Genomic DNA, 19,121 nt, shown 5'->3' with positions numbered 1-19,121 from the left:
CATGGTATACACAGTTGGTTTATGAATCGACAAGAGCAAGTGTTAAAGGGGCCTTTTCACAGATTTTGGCATTTTTTTTAACTTATTCATTAAATGCTTTATATTGATAAATGTAAACATTGGATCGTAAAAGCTCCAGTAAAAAATCAAGAATAAAATTAAAAAAAGGAAAAGAACATTTCCCGGAGCAGGTTTCGAACCATTAACCCCTGGAGTCCTGCCAGAGTCCTGAAGTAAAAACGCTTTAACCTACTGAGCTATTCCGCCGAGTACACATGTGTTACGTATTTTATACCTTATATAAGCAATCTTCGTAGTTATACAAAATTTAACGACAAAAACAGAACTCTCCAAATTATTCAATCGTTTCGCGTTGCAACGCTTTATAATTTTTAGGTTTTATAATCGTCAAAAGATGCATATAATGGCTATATTAAAGCATGTTTAATGTTCAGTATTACTGTTTCCTCACAAATATCATAACTAACACGAAAATTTGCGAATCTGAACAACTTTTTTCAATTTTGTCAATTTACCAAAGCGTGAAAAGATCCCTTTAATGAGTGAAACATGTCGTTGGTGTTGTTTTCGGAATCAGTAAGGGGGAAAAATAGTTTAAAATATATATAGCATTTCATTCTATTTTAGGTTGAGTATCTGGTTTTTAAGTTGTATACACACAAAAACTATACTTGTATTTCTGAAAATAATCAATACCATAAAAGTCGTACTGACTATTTTGTATTGACTATTTTCGCTTTATAGTGTATGCCAAACATTAGATATGATTATACCGGAAACATGAACGCTTACCAATTATTGAGCTCACATTAAGACTTAAAAGAGTAGTTTCGTCACACAACAATTCCGACCATCCTTAATTTTATGTACCGATCTTTAACTTAATGTTGGTATTGTATGCTGAGTTTTCAATCAAATTTGCTCACATAAATACTTTTTACATTATTGAAATTTCAGCTGGCGATAGTTTTGTTGCATTATTCATACTCGTTGAATTAACTTTAATTGAACGTAACTTGATTTTTTTAAATATATATTAAAGGTTTATTCATGTCTGCGCATAATATTTTTAAACTTTAAAGTGGAAAATTGAAACAAAATAATAATACATAAAAGATTTGCCGAACTGCCAATCCGATTCTTTTAGATATCAGTGAAACCAAATAACTTGTGTTTGGTTTTATGTCTAATTGCGTTTTAATGCAACATTCGTTAATATTCAAGTATCTAATTATTTTGTTTTCAACAATTATTCCAAGAGGTGGAAGTATTATATTTGACCAAGGAATGCTAATCAAGTGCAACACTTCATTTTGAATGAGGGAAATCCGGACTGTAACTGCGCAATAACGCTTGTTTTTGCTATCATTAAATAGCCAGTCATTACTGTGCTTCCAGCAGGAGCTTGATTTACATTAGTGTTTGAATCGTGTGGGTTATCAGCGTTGATTGATATAAAAAAAGCACATTTGTACTATCGTTTCGCAAAAAAACCGCCTTCACGGATATCAGTGTGAATATAACTAAGAAATACATATTAGGAATAAAACATCAAAATAAAAAGGCGCTATGTCGCGACATATGGCCAATGTCGTCTGCTTCGTCATTGTCCTGATGACGTTCCGTCACGTGACTGGACAGGAGCATGACGTCGCACAGCTGAACAAAAGATTGACATTCATCAAGATGTCTGTTGATCGTGATATCAGCGACATACGGTTCCAGATCTTCAAACTGAAAATGACTGTCGAGCAGATGGTTGTCGATCAGAGGAACGCTAGCGATGGGTCCATTATTGGTGGACCGTTCCCCGACTATGGTGAGTATGACTAGTTGCAGAGTGAGAAAAATACGGAATACAATTGCAATTATTATGACTCGTAAATAAAGATTCTGATGTGTTAAATGTATCTGAAACATACTAATTTATGGTTAAAGAAATGCATGTAAATCCGGGATTCGGTTTATAAGGCAGATAGCGACATGGGTGGATAAAAAAAGACAGAGAAAATGTCATAATAACTAATTTCATTAAAAAAAAGTAAATGTGAAAGTATAAGATACACATTATAATAACAAATATAAAATAAGTATTTACAGTTTGGTCATAATATGAGAAAATAAATAAATAATACAAATAAAGTAGTATAGGTCGCTAATCGACAGGGTTTAAAAACATGAAAAGTATGGCAGCAAAACAGTGTTGATCATTATCTAAATAAAGCTGATAATGTAACTTAAAAAAATGAATTTCATGAAAGAATAATATATTTAAGATATAGTTTTCTTATTATCAGACTACAGCTAAAACATTGAATAAACTCAAGTAATGTGTTTCTTTCTTTACTTTTATCGATAGGTCAGGGAATGACAGGTGATAATCAAAAGGAAATTACAGATCTCAAAAATAAATTGAAGGAACATGAAAACCGACTGAACCGATTATTCAGTACAGTTAATGAGATTCAAGAGGTAAACTCTCCTCGTAAAAGAACAGCTAAAACCGACATTGAAACAAATTGCGACGACAGATTCGACGCGCTCCAAAAGAAGTTCGAAGAAACCGCAGCGGCGATGATGAAAGGTTACAAGGAACTAAAAACGCACGTGAACGTCAAAGTCGCTTTGGTCGATCAAATACATAACATTTCCCAGTCCGTAATCTCCACACACAACACACTGAGTGCGAGGATTGTCCAGACAGATGCGGAGATCAGTAGACTGGGTGGTGAAGTGAACAAGCTCAAAGTCAACAAATTGGTCGAGAACACGGAAAGAAACGAATTGATCAATAACTTAAAAGCTGAACTTATCCAGTCGAACGCTGGCGTTGAAACAAAATGCGACGAAAGTGTCAACGCTCTTAAAAAGACGTTTGACGAAACCTCAGCAGTACATTTAGCAGGTTACAAAGATATTGAAACGCAAATTTCCGTTCAAATGAAAAATCTGTCCATGTCGTTGATCTCCGAACAAAACAAACTGAGTGTGAGGATGGTCCAGGCAGATGCCAAAATCGCAAGACTTCATGGTGGATTGTACACGCTGGATGGCGTTTCGAGAACGATTAAAGAGCTGACAACAAGGATTGACAAGTGTTGTATAGGTAAGTAAGGTTATTATTGTACTGTTAACGAAACTTCATATACTTTGAAAATATGACCGTAGACATTTGCCGACAATGCAGACAATATGACCGAAAACCAAGAGGAACATTATTTATGAATCACGTATCACGCATACATACATTCTTCCATATTAAAAAAACTATTTTAGATGCATGACTTATTGATTAAAAATGATATATTTGAGATAGCTACATAAGGTTGATCATTGATTCATGCGACTTAAAACTCCCGGAGGGCTCCCGTTGATTAAGACGCCGCTACTCAGCAACCTTGTTAGGTTCATTTAAATGAGTCATCAGCTAGAATAAATTATGATTTAAGTGAACAGTGCGACTAGTTCGGATTAATATGATCGTGAGAATATTACAATTAATTAATACAGACATATGCAATATCAGGTAAATTTCATTTACAAGAATAATTAGGAACACCAACTTATAGAGGTACCGAAGAAAATAAAAATAAAAATTAAACAATGAAATGCTTAACATGACTTAAATCGGTTACCATAGTATCAGTCGACAGATTCAACTATTACAGCATACACTGCTGAGCCAATACTTCAAATCCTTGACAGAAATTAATCCCAAAAGTATAATAAAATGTAATAGGAAATGTGATCTTAAATCTATCCATGTAAGATAACAAGATAAAATAATAATACGGTGGGTTCAAATTTGATCAGGGAAGACACGAAAAAAACATAAATATAAAATGAAGAGGTAGAGTTTAGAAGAAGAAAAGAACTTTATAGAAAATGAATAATTAATTTTAGGCTTGTTGTAATGACAAACGTTTGATAATTGAAAATATTTCTAATGCAGAGCGTAAATATGCATATTTAAACTTAAGATTATTTTATAAGGGACAGTTATTGCCAGTTACTAGTCGTCTGTCCTGCAAAAGAGAATGTCTATACAAAGTTAATGGGTCAAGTATGAATTATTTAGCGATCAAATGAAAACTGCCAATTACATCATCACCACCACCACTTCAACCATCATCATCATCATCATCATCATCATCATCATCATCATCATCATCATCATCATCATCATCATCATCATCATCATCATCATCATCAACAACAACATCCTCCTCCTCATCATCATCATAATCATCATCCTCATCATCATCCTCTCCTCCTCCTCCTCATCATCATCGTCGTCGTCGTCGTCGTTGTTGTCATCATCATCATCATCATCATCATCCTCAAAATCATCATCATCATCATAATCATCATCATCATCATCATCATCATCATCATCATCATCATCATCATCATCATCATCATCATCATCATCATCATCATCATCATCATCATCATCATCATCATCATCATCATCATCATCATCATCATCAACAACATCAACATCATCATCAACTACATCAACAACAACATAAACATCTTATTCATCATAAGTATCATCATTATTAACAATTCTTCAGATTGCGGTGACCCAACACCAGACCATGGTACAGTAAACACCACAGAAACAACGATTGGAACTGTTGTGAAAATATCCTGCAATCATGGATACGTATTGAGCGGAACGAGCATCATCAAATGCAACGCTGACTCTGCCTGGTCTGAGTCAGCCACTTGTAACCCGTATGGTAAGGATGTTCTGTGCATGATTCAGTTATCACTAATCACCAAATGGTCAGCGCTCTACAAACTGAGCTACCCGACCCGGTTCCGCTTTTTGCCACTATTAAGTCTCTGTCCATTAGAAACATACTTAAGAGACTACATTATTAATTTTAGGTCTATGTCATGCAATTAACAAGTTCATAGTGTTCCCATATGCCTTGCATCTATCCACACTTAGCAATATTTTCACATAAAAATTTAAAGTGTATCATTGTGTATCCATTTCAGTTTATAAGTATATATATATTTGTTTCACATTGTTAACGCAATTACATTTTAACTTAAGACTGTGGAAGTGCTTTCCCAGCCAATGGTGTGGCCACAGCCCCCATAGGCACTACCTACCAGAAGAAGGCTACTGTGCAGTGTAACCCAGGCTACACATTAAACGGCTCATCAGTGATAGAGTGCAACGCAACCGGCTGGAATGAATCTATCTCATGTGTTATACAAAGTAAGTGGTATATTATAATTATATTGTTAATGTCACGCTATCATATTATATTTTCTTGCTAATTGAACTTCCAATTACATCTGCTGACTGATAATGTATATTACATGAATGGTAAAATAAGATTCAAATCAAACAGTTCTTGCTGTTAAACTGGGATTACTTCTATTATATGAGCTTCTCTGAAAAAAGTAATATAATTAACTGAAGTAATCCAAATATTTTATTTTTATAATTCAATATCAACAGAACTTTTGGTTTCTGTTGATGTTTCTGAACGCATAACTAGTATCATCATCATCATCATCACGATCATCAACATCAAGCACAGGTGGTTAGCGTGTGGCTATGCTATTAATTAGTGAAATTATCATTTTGAATGATAAATAATCATATTATGACGAAAAATCAACGTTTCTGAAAAAAAATATTTCACTACTAAATATATATATAAAAAGGTATCCAACTCAAAATCACCCGAAAACAGGGTGCATCGCTTTGAACAGCCATAACTTCATCAAAAAAAGGAAATTCATTTCTGCGTTGAATAAGACCAAGATCGTGATAATCGCTGCACAATTGATGAAGTTATGGCTGTTCAAAGCGATGCACCCTGTTTTCGGGTGATTTTGAGTTGGATACCTTGTTATATATATATTTGATAGTGCATTTTTTTCAGAAAAGTTGATTTTTCGTTATAATATGATTATTTATCATTCAAAATGATGTTTTCACTAATTAATATCATAGCCACACGCTAACCACCTGTGACATCAAGAACATTATCAGCGTCACCAAACGTATCATCATTATACACATCAACAGCATCATTCATTATGATAATAGTCACTGTCACAATCAACATCATTTAATCATTATGATGTATTTTCACAATTGTCGTCACCACTGTCTCGTCCTCAGCATTATACCAGTTTGGAGTTAACATTTTTATCAAAAGATCCATCCCCGTGTGGATTTTTTCAGCATCAAATCCTTATTTGTTTAATCTATGCACTGTACAGGCTTTCGTGTATATTTTATTAAAGGTGCCGATTTCTTCAACACAATGAATTAATAACAATCATTATTTGCATTTTGCTAATGGTGTTTAAGTATGGCAATTAAATGTTAATTCTTAAACAATGTCGCTATAGGAAATTTGCAATAACATTGTAGATGTATCTTGTAGATTGTGACCTGTTAAATACAGCTCACAAGCCACCAATCACGTTTAATTATTTATCACTAATTTGCACATCAGATTGTGGTGACCCAACACCAGACCATGGTACAGTAAACACCACAGCAACAACGTATGGAACTGTTGTTAAAGTAGCATGCAATCTTGGTTATGTACTGAGTGGAACGAGCATCATCAAATGCAACGCAGACTCTACCTGGTCTGAATCAGCCACTTGTTACCCGTATGGTAAGGAAATTCTGTGCATGATTCAGTCATGGAATCATTCTGATTGCTTACACTTCGTGTCTGTTTCTTAAGTTGTTTTTGTACCCGTTCTAAACTGTATTTTAGTAACTTCACGGCGGTAAGTGTACCAACTCGCACTTTTCCTTGTTAGCTGGCCCCGTGTTCACAAAACAATTTTGCAATCAAAAATCTATTTTAACTGACATCGATTTTCATTTTTGCCTATCAACTACAAAGAATTCCATTTTCAATGACAAGCAAAATCGATTTTCGATTGCAAAAAATGTTTTGTGAACACGGGGCCTGGTTAAACCAGTACTCAGTATACATACTCATGCCAGTAACTGTCTACTGCACTGCTTGAATTAGAGAAGTAAAATGGCCGTTTAAAGGATCACTAAGTTGTCAGCACTATACCAACTGAGCAACCCGACCCGGTTCCCCTCTATTTGCCAGTATTTAGTCCCTATCCATTAGAAGCATACTTAAATGACCACACTATCAGATATAGACCCATGTCGTTCTTCAACACATTTTAAGGGCCTCGCCACGTCATAAACTATAGCTTACTGTCAGTGTAAAGTGATATTTTTACAAATTTACTCATCTGAGTCCTGGAACTCGATAACTGGCAAATCTATGAGTCCCCGAATTAAAAGAATGAGTCCAAATATTAAACGATAATATTTTTTGAGAAATTTCAATGCATTTTTGGGACTCACATAATTCGAAACTTTGCATCCCCAGAGGTTTTTGTGAGTCCAGGACGCAGGACTCGCAGGTAAAAAAATCACTGACAGTGTGTTATCAACCAGGGTTAGATGATTTTGTTCAGAACACAGTTTTGTTTTCTGGAAACACCTAAGGACCTAGCACACATTTTTGGAATAATTGTAAAGTGGACAATCCCTAATTTCAATCCCTTGATTAAGATTTTTTTTGCATTGATTACATGCATAATTGTCACATACTACTTTGCATTTTTCTAACTTAACAAACTTTATAATAATTTCCAATAAAACTTTGAAGTTTATCAATTTGTATATAATTCATTTTATAAGATAGATATTTAATTTGTTTTGCTTTACATTAATCTTGCAATATATTTCAACTGTAGACTGCGGTAGTGCTGCCCCAAAAAATGGTGTGGCCACAGCTCCTAGGGGCACTACCTACCGGCAGCAGGCTACAGTGCAGTGTAATCCAGGCTACACACTAAATGGCTCATCGGTGATAGAGTGCAATGCAACCGGCTGGAATGACTCTGTTTTCTGTAGTAAGTGGAATATTGTATTTTATAAATCTACCTGCCTGCCAGCTTGCCCACTCGCCTGCAGCTGCATGTCGTGCTTAGTTAAGTGTGTTGCAGCTTGCACCGTTCCGTCCCAGTTCCGCCACGTGCTGCAAATTAGTTTTCGGTCGGCTTTTTTTTTCTTCATCATTCTGGTGTCAACTCAAGGGCCACAGCACTGTCATCTGTTTCGTCTTTTACATGCCCACTCCAATTTCATCTTCTTCTTCTCACTTTTTCGTTGATCCTCCATGCTTTTGATATTTCTAAAACGGTCTTAAAACTGTTTTGGAATGTGCCTAGTTTCTCTATTTGCCCTTTGTTAGTTGCCATCTTTCACTTCCATACAGTAGAACTGAAAAGACAAGGCTATTGAACAAGGATGCTTTGATCTTTCTGCAAATGTCGCGGGCTTATCAGATGTTTGATAACCGTTCAAACTGTGCGCACTCCAGTGATGTTATTTTATTCACATCTGCTGTGCCTCCATCTTCCTTTAAACAGTTTCGCCAAGATGCATGAAGCTTTCCACGACTTCTTCTTCGTTGTTTCCAACCTTCGCTATATCTTCATTCTTATTGTTAGTGTTCATTACTTTGCATCTCTAAGTGTTGAGATTTAGTCCAACTTTAGCTGTATGTTCTTCCAGTCTTTTAATTTTGGGTTGCAGATAATAAATTGTTGATTATAACAGGGCGATATCGTCTGCAAAGTCAAAATACTCCAGAATAGTTGTATGGTTCCGTCAGATTACAGTTCTCTCACTTTCCACAGTTTTCTACATTACCCAGTCGATAAAATCAAGGAAGCGAATTCCTGACATGCAGCACCCCTGCTTCACTCCTGTCATAATTGGAAACCATAATGTTGTCTTTTTCTTCTACATCAGAGCACTAGTTTGCAAGGTCAAGCTTACAACAATTGGTATACCTTGTACTTAGGTGAGCGCTTTTGGAACTTCATGTTTTTCTTGTCTTATACTCTTATCTTTCTGCACAAGATATCAGGAACTAATAATTCAAAAATTATTACACTTTCTATACATTATACTTTTAGGGAGGAACTATTTTCAGGTGTTACGCAAAGATGAAGGTGTATAAAGTTAAAGTCTTTCTTTAAAAAGCAAGTCTTTACTTTTGTGTAAAATCACTGTTAATTGTAAGCCTATTTCAATGACATTCTATGAACAGAAGGTAGACAAGTGCTGCACCAGCACATACGGTTAGTTTAGTATTGTGAACAAACTTGCCATGATGGCCTTGAATCGATAACCTAAATTCTCATTTAGGCACTAGCTGAATCTTAAGTAAGAAATGATAGGTGTTTACTACGTACAATAAGCAAGATGTTTTAATCCCAGAACAGGTCCATTTTGCCCATAAAACAATGACATTTTATGCAGATTCCCTAACAAGTAAGTACCAAGTATTTGACAATACAGTAAATTCGACGGATGACCACTGTATGATGATACATATCAAATACCAAACCTTACGCACTGTATCTTCAGATGAAATTATTTTTTAAAGTTTTCATTAATAATATTTTTAAGGAATATAAGTTATCCCAGGGTGGGCCAATTTTTACCACAAAGGAATATTGTAAACAAATTGGTATAGGATATTTTTACAATATTATATAATAAGTAACGGATCTATGAGCCTTGCGGTTTCAGACGAGATTTTTAAGTATTCACTTATAAGATCTATTTTATCTGTTGTGTTTCACATATGCAAAAGACTTGATAGGCTTGAAAAAATGAACAATTGCGGTCACCCAATGATCATCCCCGTTATTAAGGTTATGCTTGTTTTGTTGGCAATCGGTTAACGACGGACGTCATGACTGACAGTAAACTACGTCGGATGCCGTTGAGACACCCACCAAAATAGCTTACGTTGAGCAATGTATGCTCAGGTGGCAGATAAACGAAAAATATCATTACCTAACCGAACACTTTAACGGTAGCATGTAGACATTGTATGAAGAAAAGAAACACGAAGGTGATTCGTCTTTGGAAGGTACAGGTAGCTGAATTCTTTTTGGGGACATACTTAATCTTGACGCCGATTCCTTTGAAGACGACAATAATTGTGCACATCATCTTTATCTGTAACTACGTCGGTCATTATCATCATTTTTTGTAAATACATTATGAGAGATGAATTTTCATAGGTATTTTATTGCCTTCTTTCTTTCGGACTGACTCATTTGGTGCATTCAGCACACGAATAATATTAGGACATCCTAAATTAAATGAATACATCATAACACATACGAATATGTCGACATACCATTATCAAAATATAAAACCACAAAATAAGTGTCAAAATAAGTGCAGCATTTACGATCGTAGCAGATTTTGAGCCTCTGTACTGTTCACGAATAATTAACTCGATGACGTAATGAACACATCGTTATCAAAAGTGAGAAGAAATATCGAGTTGAAGTGTCATAACTTAAACGGGTCTTCGTCATAATTTTGAATATTAAAACGATATAGAATAGCATAGGCTTTATTTATGGTTAATACGCAAATTGCTGACCCTTAAATTAACAGCGTTTTTTATATATAAATAATCTGAATTTTAAAGCTACTGTATACTTAACTCAGAAACTGGTTCCAATTGTGTCTGTGTGAATTATATAGAATTATTGTTAGCGGTTAATTTACTTACACATTTTGAATACGTAGCAATTTATTGACTTTTATTAATAGTTGGAAAAATATCGATAACATGTTTCCTCGTACTATGTGGGGTTTGTGCGAATTCATCTTTGTAAATACAAACATGTTTTTCATGACTTTTATATTGTAGAACTCACTAAAACAAATGTTTTCTACACCATACCTATCTGTTAACATATGTTTTATGATGTTCTTTCTTTACCATATATTTGGTTACAGGAATGTTACTATTTAAGCTGAAATAATGCGAACTAAACGATATGTCTTATGTATAGATCTATAGGCCCCAATCTTTTGCACGTCGGTTTCATTACAGTAAATCTCTATATTTAATTTATTTTACGCAAGTATTTTTAACCCTGTCGTGATTGCTTGTTTTCTTGATGGGGTTAAGTACATAGCAGTAACGTATAACTTTTGCACGTAATAGCGGAGTTTACATTTGCCGGTACCCGTAAAATACGTTAATTGTGTAGCAGTAAAATTGTATAATATTTTAAATGTATAGTTATTAAACGCTGTATTATAATGATTAGACTGGCTAATATATAGACACTAGTTCCTTTAATCCATTTCAGACAAATGTCTTCTCTTTTTTTTAAATACGTTCAATATTTTATTAAAGCAACTGTTAAGTGTTAGGCTTTACAATTTGGCTGAAATGACTCCTCAATATGCACGGAGAGATGGAGGTATCATTAATTGTGTTTTTATGACCATATACTTGCCTTCCTCACGTGGTTTATGCAGGGACCCAAGTATAGGTCCCTGGCTTTATGACACCATGTTTTCTTTGTAATTGCATGGACAGTATCCGATCATAACGAGATAATCGGTTTGTGATTAACAAATATGCAATTAAACACCGGTTTAAAAATGATGAAACAAAGACTGTCATAATTGGTGTGAACAATTAAATAAAAACCATTACATTAATCGAGAGAATTTATATAATGTGTAACAAGATAAGTTTTTACAGCTTTATAAAGGTTCAAATCAGTTACTTTATGTTGTGCACATTGATCTTTTTGTTGTTTGTTTTTTTCCTTAATTGGGTTTGTTCATTAAATTAAATTATTCTGAAAGAATGTTCATTTCTGATAATTATTTATCTAAAAATGGTCGCGAAGATGTGCCAAGTACTGCAAGTAGAGAGGTTTATGTGGTAACCACATACCGAGCTTGTAGATTGTGTTCCACTCACGAGTTTGTTGTTAGTGAAAACAAATAAAAACAATAATATAATCGTTCCAAAAATGCATCTCCTTGCATGCTTATGTTTTAATTCGGACATAATTAGTAAAAATATAGGTGATATAGTGCATGCTTATCAATAAAAACGATGATTATATCAACCTTCTCGATATGCGCGTGTATGAATTCAACCTTTTTTTGCCAACCAGTGGGCGGAGTCTAAACTTTGCAGGTGCGCGTGACATCACTCGTTAACTGGTCTTTACACGTTTGCTTTCGAGCAATGCCTTACGTCACCTAATTTTTACATTTGTTTACATTAACGGATTGAGAGTAATAATTTTATTTATGAAAATTGGCAATAAAATAGTTCCTAAAAGATGCATTCAAATTACCATGTTCTGGCCCGATGTAAGTGTAAATGTAAAATTTATATTTCATTTTGAACAACTTAGGTTAATACCACGCGTTTCAAGCCAGTTTTCTTAGCTACGATTAACCTGATAACTGCCGCATCCGCGCCGAGAAAGAGTTGTACAATGTTTGCAAGAGGTTTGAGTTCTTCAACTAAATTCATTCACAAATGGAAACATAATGTGAATATCGTGTTAAATGGAATATTTTGAAAGGAGCGTATACAGAAAAGAATCAATAAACAATGTTTGAATTATACGAGTCGCGGAAGAGAATGTTTATGAATGATTAAAATAGTTCACTTCTTGCTGCGTCTTAACTAGGTGGTATTTTTGCTCAGCACAGGTCATTCATAATATGAGGCTATTAATAGATGTGGGAAAATAAAACTACTTCTGATCAACAAGTATAGTAGGATATCGGTAGTCAACTATCACGCGTCTGTTGGGTAACCACGTTGAGAGTGCTTGCAACTACAGCGGGGTTAAATTTGATGTGTCTAGGAAAGGTTCTTTTGTTCTCAACAGGTCGCGGCGATAGCACGTTTGATAACAACGCAATAGTATATGGTTAAGCTTGTTTATATTCAAAGTTCTCAATTTATAAAACGTTGAACATGAGTTCACCAATAACTTCAGGTATTCTAAAAACAACAATAAAAATGCTTTATAATCGCTAAAACCAAATATAAAAAAAACAACTTAACGGTAGTCGGCGTAAATGCTGACTTTGAAATAAAGTTTGAAATTTACGTTTCTAAATAATTAAAAAATTTAACTATTGTGTTTTTTGTTCACTTGTAAGTCGCATATTTACCGCTTGAAATGTGTGTGATTATAGTCAAACCACACATTAGTGTAAGTAGATAAAAATTATACTACGAGAGTGCACATCATATGTGACCTCACATGGCTTATTATGAGTTTATTTCTTCACCATCGAAATATATTGTACGTTAATATTTGATTACCACTCAGTTTTCTTCCGACACATTTAAATCACACTTTCATAGCCGCGTCATGCGAAAATGGGTCTTATGGTGTTTCGGCCAGCGCAGCTCAAGCCGAACTTGTGCATTTGCGCAGTCTGGTCAGTTTAAGTATACCTGTAGTTATTTTTTTTTAATTTATTCAAAAATAAGCGAAATATAAATCATTTGATAAAGCTACAATTAATCCATAAACAAACTAACATAATCGTGTGTTACGTAATTAAAAATCATAGCATCGCCCTGGAATAAACATGGCTTATTTTGAAACGAACGCCGGCCATTATGAGAATGGTCGTCGTAATAGTCATGGAGAACCATCAAATAAATTACAACTTCTTTAAACTCTTCTTTTTTACTTTCCCTCACTTCTTGAATGTTGTTCAATTGAGGCTGGATATTATGAGGAGGGCCGATACTATGATAATTAGGGATAGGCTATTTTAAACAAACGCGCGAATTTGGTCGTTCGTTGTGACTTCATCTGTGCGACGATGCAATAACTATGTTAAAGAGGCCTTGTCACGTTCGGGTTAATTGACAAAATTGAAAAAAATTGTTTCCGATTTGCAAATTTTCGTTTAAGTTATGATATTTGTGAGGAAACAGTAATACTGAACATTTACCATGCTCTAAAATTACCATTATATGCATCTTTTGACGATTTAAAAGCCCAAAAATTATAAAGCGTTGCAATGCGAAACGAATTAATAATTTGGAGAGTTCTGTTGTTGTCGTTATATTCTGTGAAACTACGAGGATTGCTTATATAAAGCATAAAATACATCAGGCATTGTATCCGGAAAGATGGCCGAGTGGTCTAAATGGGTATTACTTTTACTCCAGGACTCCAGGGGTCAGTGTTCGAGCCCTGCTGAGGGTTACCTTTTTTCTTTTTTCTAATTTTATTCTTGATTTTTACTGGAGCTTTTTATATATAATTTTAACATTTATCAATATAAAGCATTTTATGACAAACCTCAAAACATGCCAAAATCTGTGAAAAGGCCCCTTTAAAAAAAGCGCATGTCGTATTCTTTACATTTTGATGTTAACTGAATGCAATAAATAACTTGTTAAAATATTAATCTTTTTCAGAAAAATAACATCCATTACCGTCCCTTCTCTAGAGGTTGTATCAAAGTGATGCACAAGTTAGTGCTCAAAGTTTATTGACGAACCATCATATATGTGTAATGTAAAATATTTGCCCTCACTACCCTCAGTTTTTTTATGTAACACAAAATTCATAAAACTTTTTCTTACAAAAAACCAAAACAAAATAAATATAATAAATACAAAAAATGAAGGTATCTATGAATTACTTGATATATGAAAGTTGTTTATAAATCGCATTAATTCCACAAGCTATACTTATGTAATATTAGCCTAAATTTTGAAAACATGTTCATCCATATTTAAAGACTATAGCGTATATGTATAAATGTACCCAACCATACACGATATAGTTGTAAGATTGATACATTATTTAATTCATTAGAAACTGTAGATGAAAATTTTAAACAAGTTCATATTTGACCATACAAATTACACTACAAAGTGCCATTTTCAGGGCAGCAACCGATGTCAACCAACGGGTACTTCGTCAAGCCGATATTCGGGAGTGACCTTGAAAAGCAAATCAAAGTCGGAACCAGGGTCGTGCGCGGTCGGGACTGGCAATGGCGTGAACAGGTAAATTTTGCGCGCTGGATGACTACATTTTTCATGAATCATATTGTTGCATCTTGAACGAGATCTAAGTCTTGAAAAACTCTTCTAATGTTTAAAAACTCCAACCATTTCACCCTTCTGCTTATGTTTCATAGTTTAAGATCTGTTTAAGAATCGAATACTCCATTTTTTAACAGATGTAAACCACGAGTGATTTTTGCTCATTCGTCATAATGGTCTGTTCGGTGGTATAACACGCGAACTTCATTTAATATGAATTGAATTTCGGTATTCACGTTTTTCTTGATAGTTAATCCTTAACAATCATGGAAGACTAAATTATAAAATGAATTACGTAAGGAAGTGAGTTAAGTTTTGCTAAATCGTGGGGTAAATTTCTTTTTTAGTGAAATAACACGGCTAAGATAATAAATGAGAAACCTCAGGTTGATTTAAGAATGTACTAAACACTATTATTTCGCAACCTACCATCCCCTAAAGAATAGGTCAACGTCAAAGCTTCTCAATGTTGGGATTTATGCTCCAGTTAACTCAATTTGCATCCTTATACTATGAAATACATTATATTCAGAAGTTGTGATACAAGGTAATATACTCGTTTGTTGTAGTAAATTGTAAAACACACGCAGTCTCCTTTATAGTTCATTGTCAATTTATATTTCGGACTTCACCAGTTCTCATCATCATAATCAAATACAGTGCTTATTCTAGATAGAAAATTTTGTGTCGGAACCCATTAGATCAACATTTTAGACTGTAAAAAGTGCTCAGTTGAATGCTAGTTTGGATTGGTCTTCCCCTTAAATGAGTTTGAGATTGATGCGAAGAAATCCTATTGCCTGGTTTGCATTTTGTGTAATTGAATTAATGTGTAAATTCCATTTGAGACTATTTTGAAGAGTACGACCCAGATATTTCGCATGGTTTACCTTTTCAGGAATGAAGTCATGTAGATTTGGGGAGGATAACAGGTCTTCTTTTCTGGGTTATGCTAAGGATGTTACATTTTACAGGATGGAAATGCATCAACCAGACCTGCTTCCATCGACCAACAGCTTCAATATCTAGCTTGAGATTTTGGGCGTTAGAGTGGTTTTTGATATTTTTGTAGATTAAACTATTCTTACGGTTTTGATGTACACACATCAATTAAGGTATTTGCGTTTGCATGCGTTCACTTTTATCTTAAGTTATTAATTTATTAATCCAGGGCATTTTGTCGTTGCTTTTATTAGTGTAGTTTGTATGTTTTTAGATAGCATTTTCTCGAAAGTAATTATAAGCATACATGCATCATTCGTATGGTATTTAAATCACACAATGGCTATCTTAAATAGTCATGGTAATACGGCCTTTGAAATAAACAATATTAATGAATATATCTCGACAATAGGAGTTAACAAGTTACATAATGACGCCAGCTGAAATATTACATTATATTTTATCCATAAACAATGCGCACGTACAAACTGCTGTGTATCCTGGCTCTACCAATATTGTTAGAAAATGTCAAGATCCTGCTAAGAAAACTTCCTGAACGGTTAAGTATGTGAAGAAAAAGAATGCCGCACGCAATCGCTGTTGAGATATTGCTATGACAACGACATAATGATCTGAACATGCGTTCGCTTTTATTTCATTCCATAGGACGGCGGGGGTCCTGGCACCGTGTCAAAGTTTCTCTCGGGATTCGACACCGGATGGGTGACGGTCAAGTGGGACAAGGGCACCGACTACAACATCTACCGCATCGGCGCGGGAGGCAAACACGATCTGTTAATACTAGCGGATGTACAATAACTGTCCAAGTCACCCACTAATTATGGAATCAGCGCACATATTATCTAATGGAGAATAAAATACGTGCATGTGATAAGAGAACTATATAATTATTGTATATATTTGCCAATTGATATATAGACATAAAATACATATAGGCTGACGAACACTGATTTCTATACGAAGAGTACGACTGGTTTATATTTGACGATAAGTACTTAAATTTACATGTATATACATGTTAATCAGTTATTAAGGGTAATGCTGTAAGTAGTAAATAAACTCAAAAAGTCTTATCAAAATTAAATCAATTCATGGTTAAATATATGCGTGATAAATAAAACACTGTTGAATGATAGTTCAATCCTTTCATCGGAAATTTTATAAATGGTAAATAAAACACACTGTTGACAGATGATTCCACCTAATATTTGGTAAATATTTAAAGGTAAATGAAACACTCTTGCATGATTATTCATTTGATTAATTGTTAAATATGTAGATGTTAAATAAAACACAATTTTCATGATAATACAATTGTTTAATTGGTAAATATATGCTTTTATGTGATTGTAGCGTTGTTATGGTTGTTGTCCCTCTTGCTGTAGCTCTGTGTCATACTTTGGCAACCAGTTCCTTGGAATAAATAAATGACAAAGTACCATAACTAGGTTCTTTTTCTGCTGGGGCATCGGATGCTTCACTTTGTAAAAATAAGTTTGGACTTCATGAAATCATTTGAAACCCGAATCAATTGTTCGTGAGCCTGCTTAGACAAGAAGAAATTTGTTGGGAGGATTATGCTTCTCCGTAAAAACATTTTATCTGATCGTCAGTTATGTGCGGGACCATACGAATGTCATGTATTTGCACAAATGATATCCTGTACAAACAATAATTGTGTGAAATGAAAGAAAATATTTAAAATCGGCTCAGCATATGTGAAATGCCATTCGGTGACATGAATATTTGAAGACGCCGTTGATTTGCATGGACTCTTGACGACGACGCAGATACCTTCAATGGAATCTTCATTATGCAAGGACCCGAGACGAGCTCGCGCACCCCCACATATTTAAATTTAGAAATGTGAAATTGCGAAATTCATTAATAAAATGTATGTAAGAGCACATGCCCCCTCCAAAACGTTTAACACATGTTATTTCAGTGATACAAAACAACACGGGTGTTCTTATTTTGTCAATTTATTTAACATTTGAAACGACATCACATTTTAAATTGCATCTTGTCATGAACCATGTAAAAAACAAACGTATCTTTCATATCATCACCCCACGACAATGCACTTCCCTAGAAAGGTAAAGAAAAAATCATACAGTTATTGAGGTTAATGGTATTTTACAAGCAATTTAGTTCAAGAGGACAATACAATCTATTTTGATATAACGAGACATACTTATACGTTTGATTTTACATATGTTTAAACTAATACAAACTTTTATACAGGTTTAATTAATTCTTCAATTAGAGCATATATAAAAATGAACGACAATCATTTTCAGTCTGATAAAATAAATTAAGAAGTAAATCGTGGGCAAACAAATATTTATGCATTTCATTCTGAAATGCTCACATGGACCCCCTACGCGAGGGAGCACCGGTACATTTTTCGAACAAAAAGCGCCTTTGATGCATGGACATGCTTATTAGTACCGATCTGGTAGAACTGGAGGATTTGGCCCAATCGACACATAGCAGACTGAAAAAATGACAAAGTTTAAACGAGTCTTTGGGTGCTTAAGATGTAACTTTCTCCAAGTAATACAAACATGCCCATTTTTAGACTTGCCGAACTATTGACAAAAGCAGACATATACATTTTATTTGGAATCCCCAATAAATTAATATTTCTGCGTCATATTAGTATTTTTTTACACTAAGAATGCAGGTTCGTGAAAGAAATTCGTTTTCAAAAACCATTGTATATCAATATCACCGAAACATACTACATAACAAAATAATAATTAATGAAAACATCTGAAAAAAAGTCCGCTAGCAGATTGAACTCGCGAATCATGGGTTGATAAAGACTGTGCTGTATGCACGACATACTTTATCAAGTGTATTCGATACTGGTGTACTTTATTAACCATGCCATAACACAGATACCCAAAACAATGTTACAATTTGTTAAAATCGCTTGACGATGTAGGCAGAACATGTTGGGTAACCAAGGTTAAAGCTCTCTCCTACAAATACGGCTTTAGGTTCATATGAATAAGTCAAGATATCGGATACATAAATAACTTTATTAGAATATTTAGATAGCATGTTATCAATTGCTGCACGCTCTCTAGACTGTTACGCTTCTGTTGAAAATTCGAATAGATGTAATCCCTATAGGCACTTTAAAAGTCGGTTCAAGTT

At 34.3% G+C, this 19,121-nt stretch overlaps 2 protein-coding genes across 5 annotated transcripts in view; one reads left to right on the top strand and one right to left on the bottom strand.

The window, feature by feature from the left end:
• LOC127854860 (uncharacterized) overlaps positions 1-19,121 on the bottom strand; it is a 140,738-nt gene that overhangs the window by 39,052 nt on the left and 82,565 nt on the right. The window lies entirely within an intron of this gene.
• LOC127854853 (uncharacterized) lies at positions 1,388-17,303 on the top strand. 4 transcript variants are annotated; one of them, XM_052389920.1, is made up of 8 exons: positions 1,390-1,840; positions 2,381-3,127; positions 4,599-4,766; positions 5,090-5,257; positions 6,516-6,683; positions 7,801-7,959; positions 14,833-14,954; positions 16,602-17,303. In XM_052389920.1, exons 1-8 carry the CDS (start codon positions 1,591-1,593, stop codon positions 16,752-16,754), a joined length of 1,935 nt encoding a protein of 644 aa, XP_052245880.1. In that variant the 5' UTR covers positions 1,390-1,590; the 3' UTR covers positions 16,755-17,303. The 4 variants fall into 4 exon arrangements, with proteins under 4 accessions (XP_052245884.1, XP_052245883.1, XP_052245881.1 ...); XM_052389921.1 differs by lacking the exon at positions 6,516-6,683 and having other exon boundaries at positions 1,389-1,840; XM_052389924.1 differs by lacking the exons at positions 4,599-4,766; positions 5,090-5,257 and having other exon boundaries at positions 1,388-1,840.

The sequence above is a fragment of the Dreissena polymorpha genome, chromosome 13 (assembly GCF_020536995.1).
Source record: "Dreissena polymorpha isolate Duluth1 chromosome 13, UMN_Dpol_1.0, whole genome shotgun sequence".
In the NCBI taxonomy this organism is placed as follows: Eukaryota; Metazoa; Mollusca; class Bivalvia; order Myida; family Dreissenidae; genus Dreissena; species Dreissena polymorpha.
Note: the sequence above shows the minus strand (reverse complement) of the source record. Positions and strands in the feature narration are given on the sequence as shown.

What these genes read in the sequence shown, in the direction of transcription:
- LOC127854853 (XM_052389920.1), top strand. Translation starts at nt 1,591, where the DNA reads ATGTCGCGACATATGGCCAATGTCGTCTGCTTCGTCATTGTCCTGATG. An exon ending in AGCCACTTGTTACCCGTATG is followed by an intron (nt 6,684 to 7,800) that starts GTAAGGAAATTC and finishes TTTCAACTGTAG; the next exon opens with ACTGCGGTAGTGCTGCCCCA. An exon ending in ACTGGCAATGGCGTGAACAG is followed by an intron (nt 14,955 to 16,601) that starts GTAAATTTTGCG and finishes TTCATTCCATAG; the next exon opens with GACGGCGGGGGTCCTGGCAC.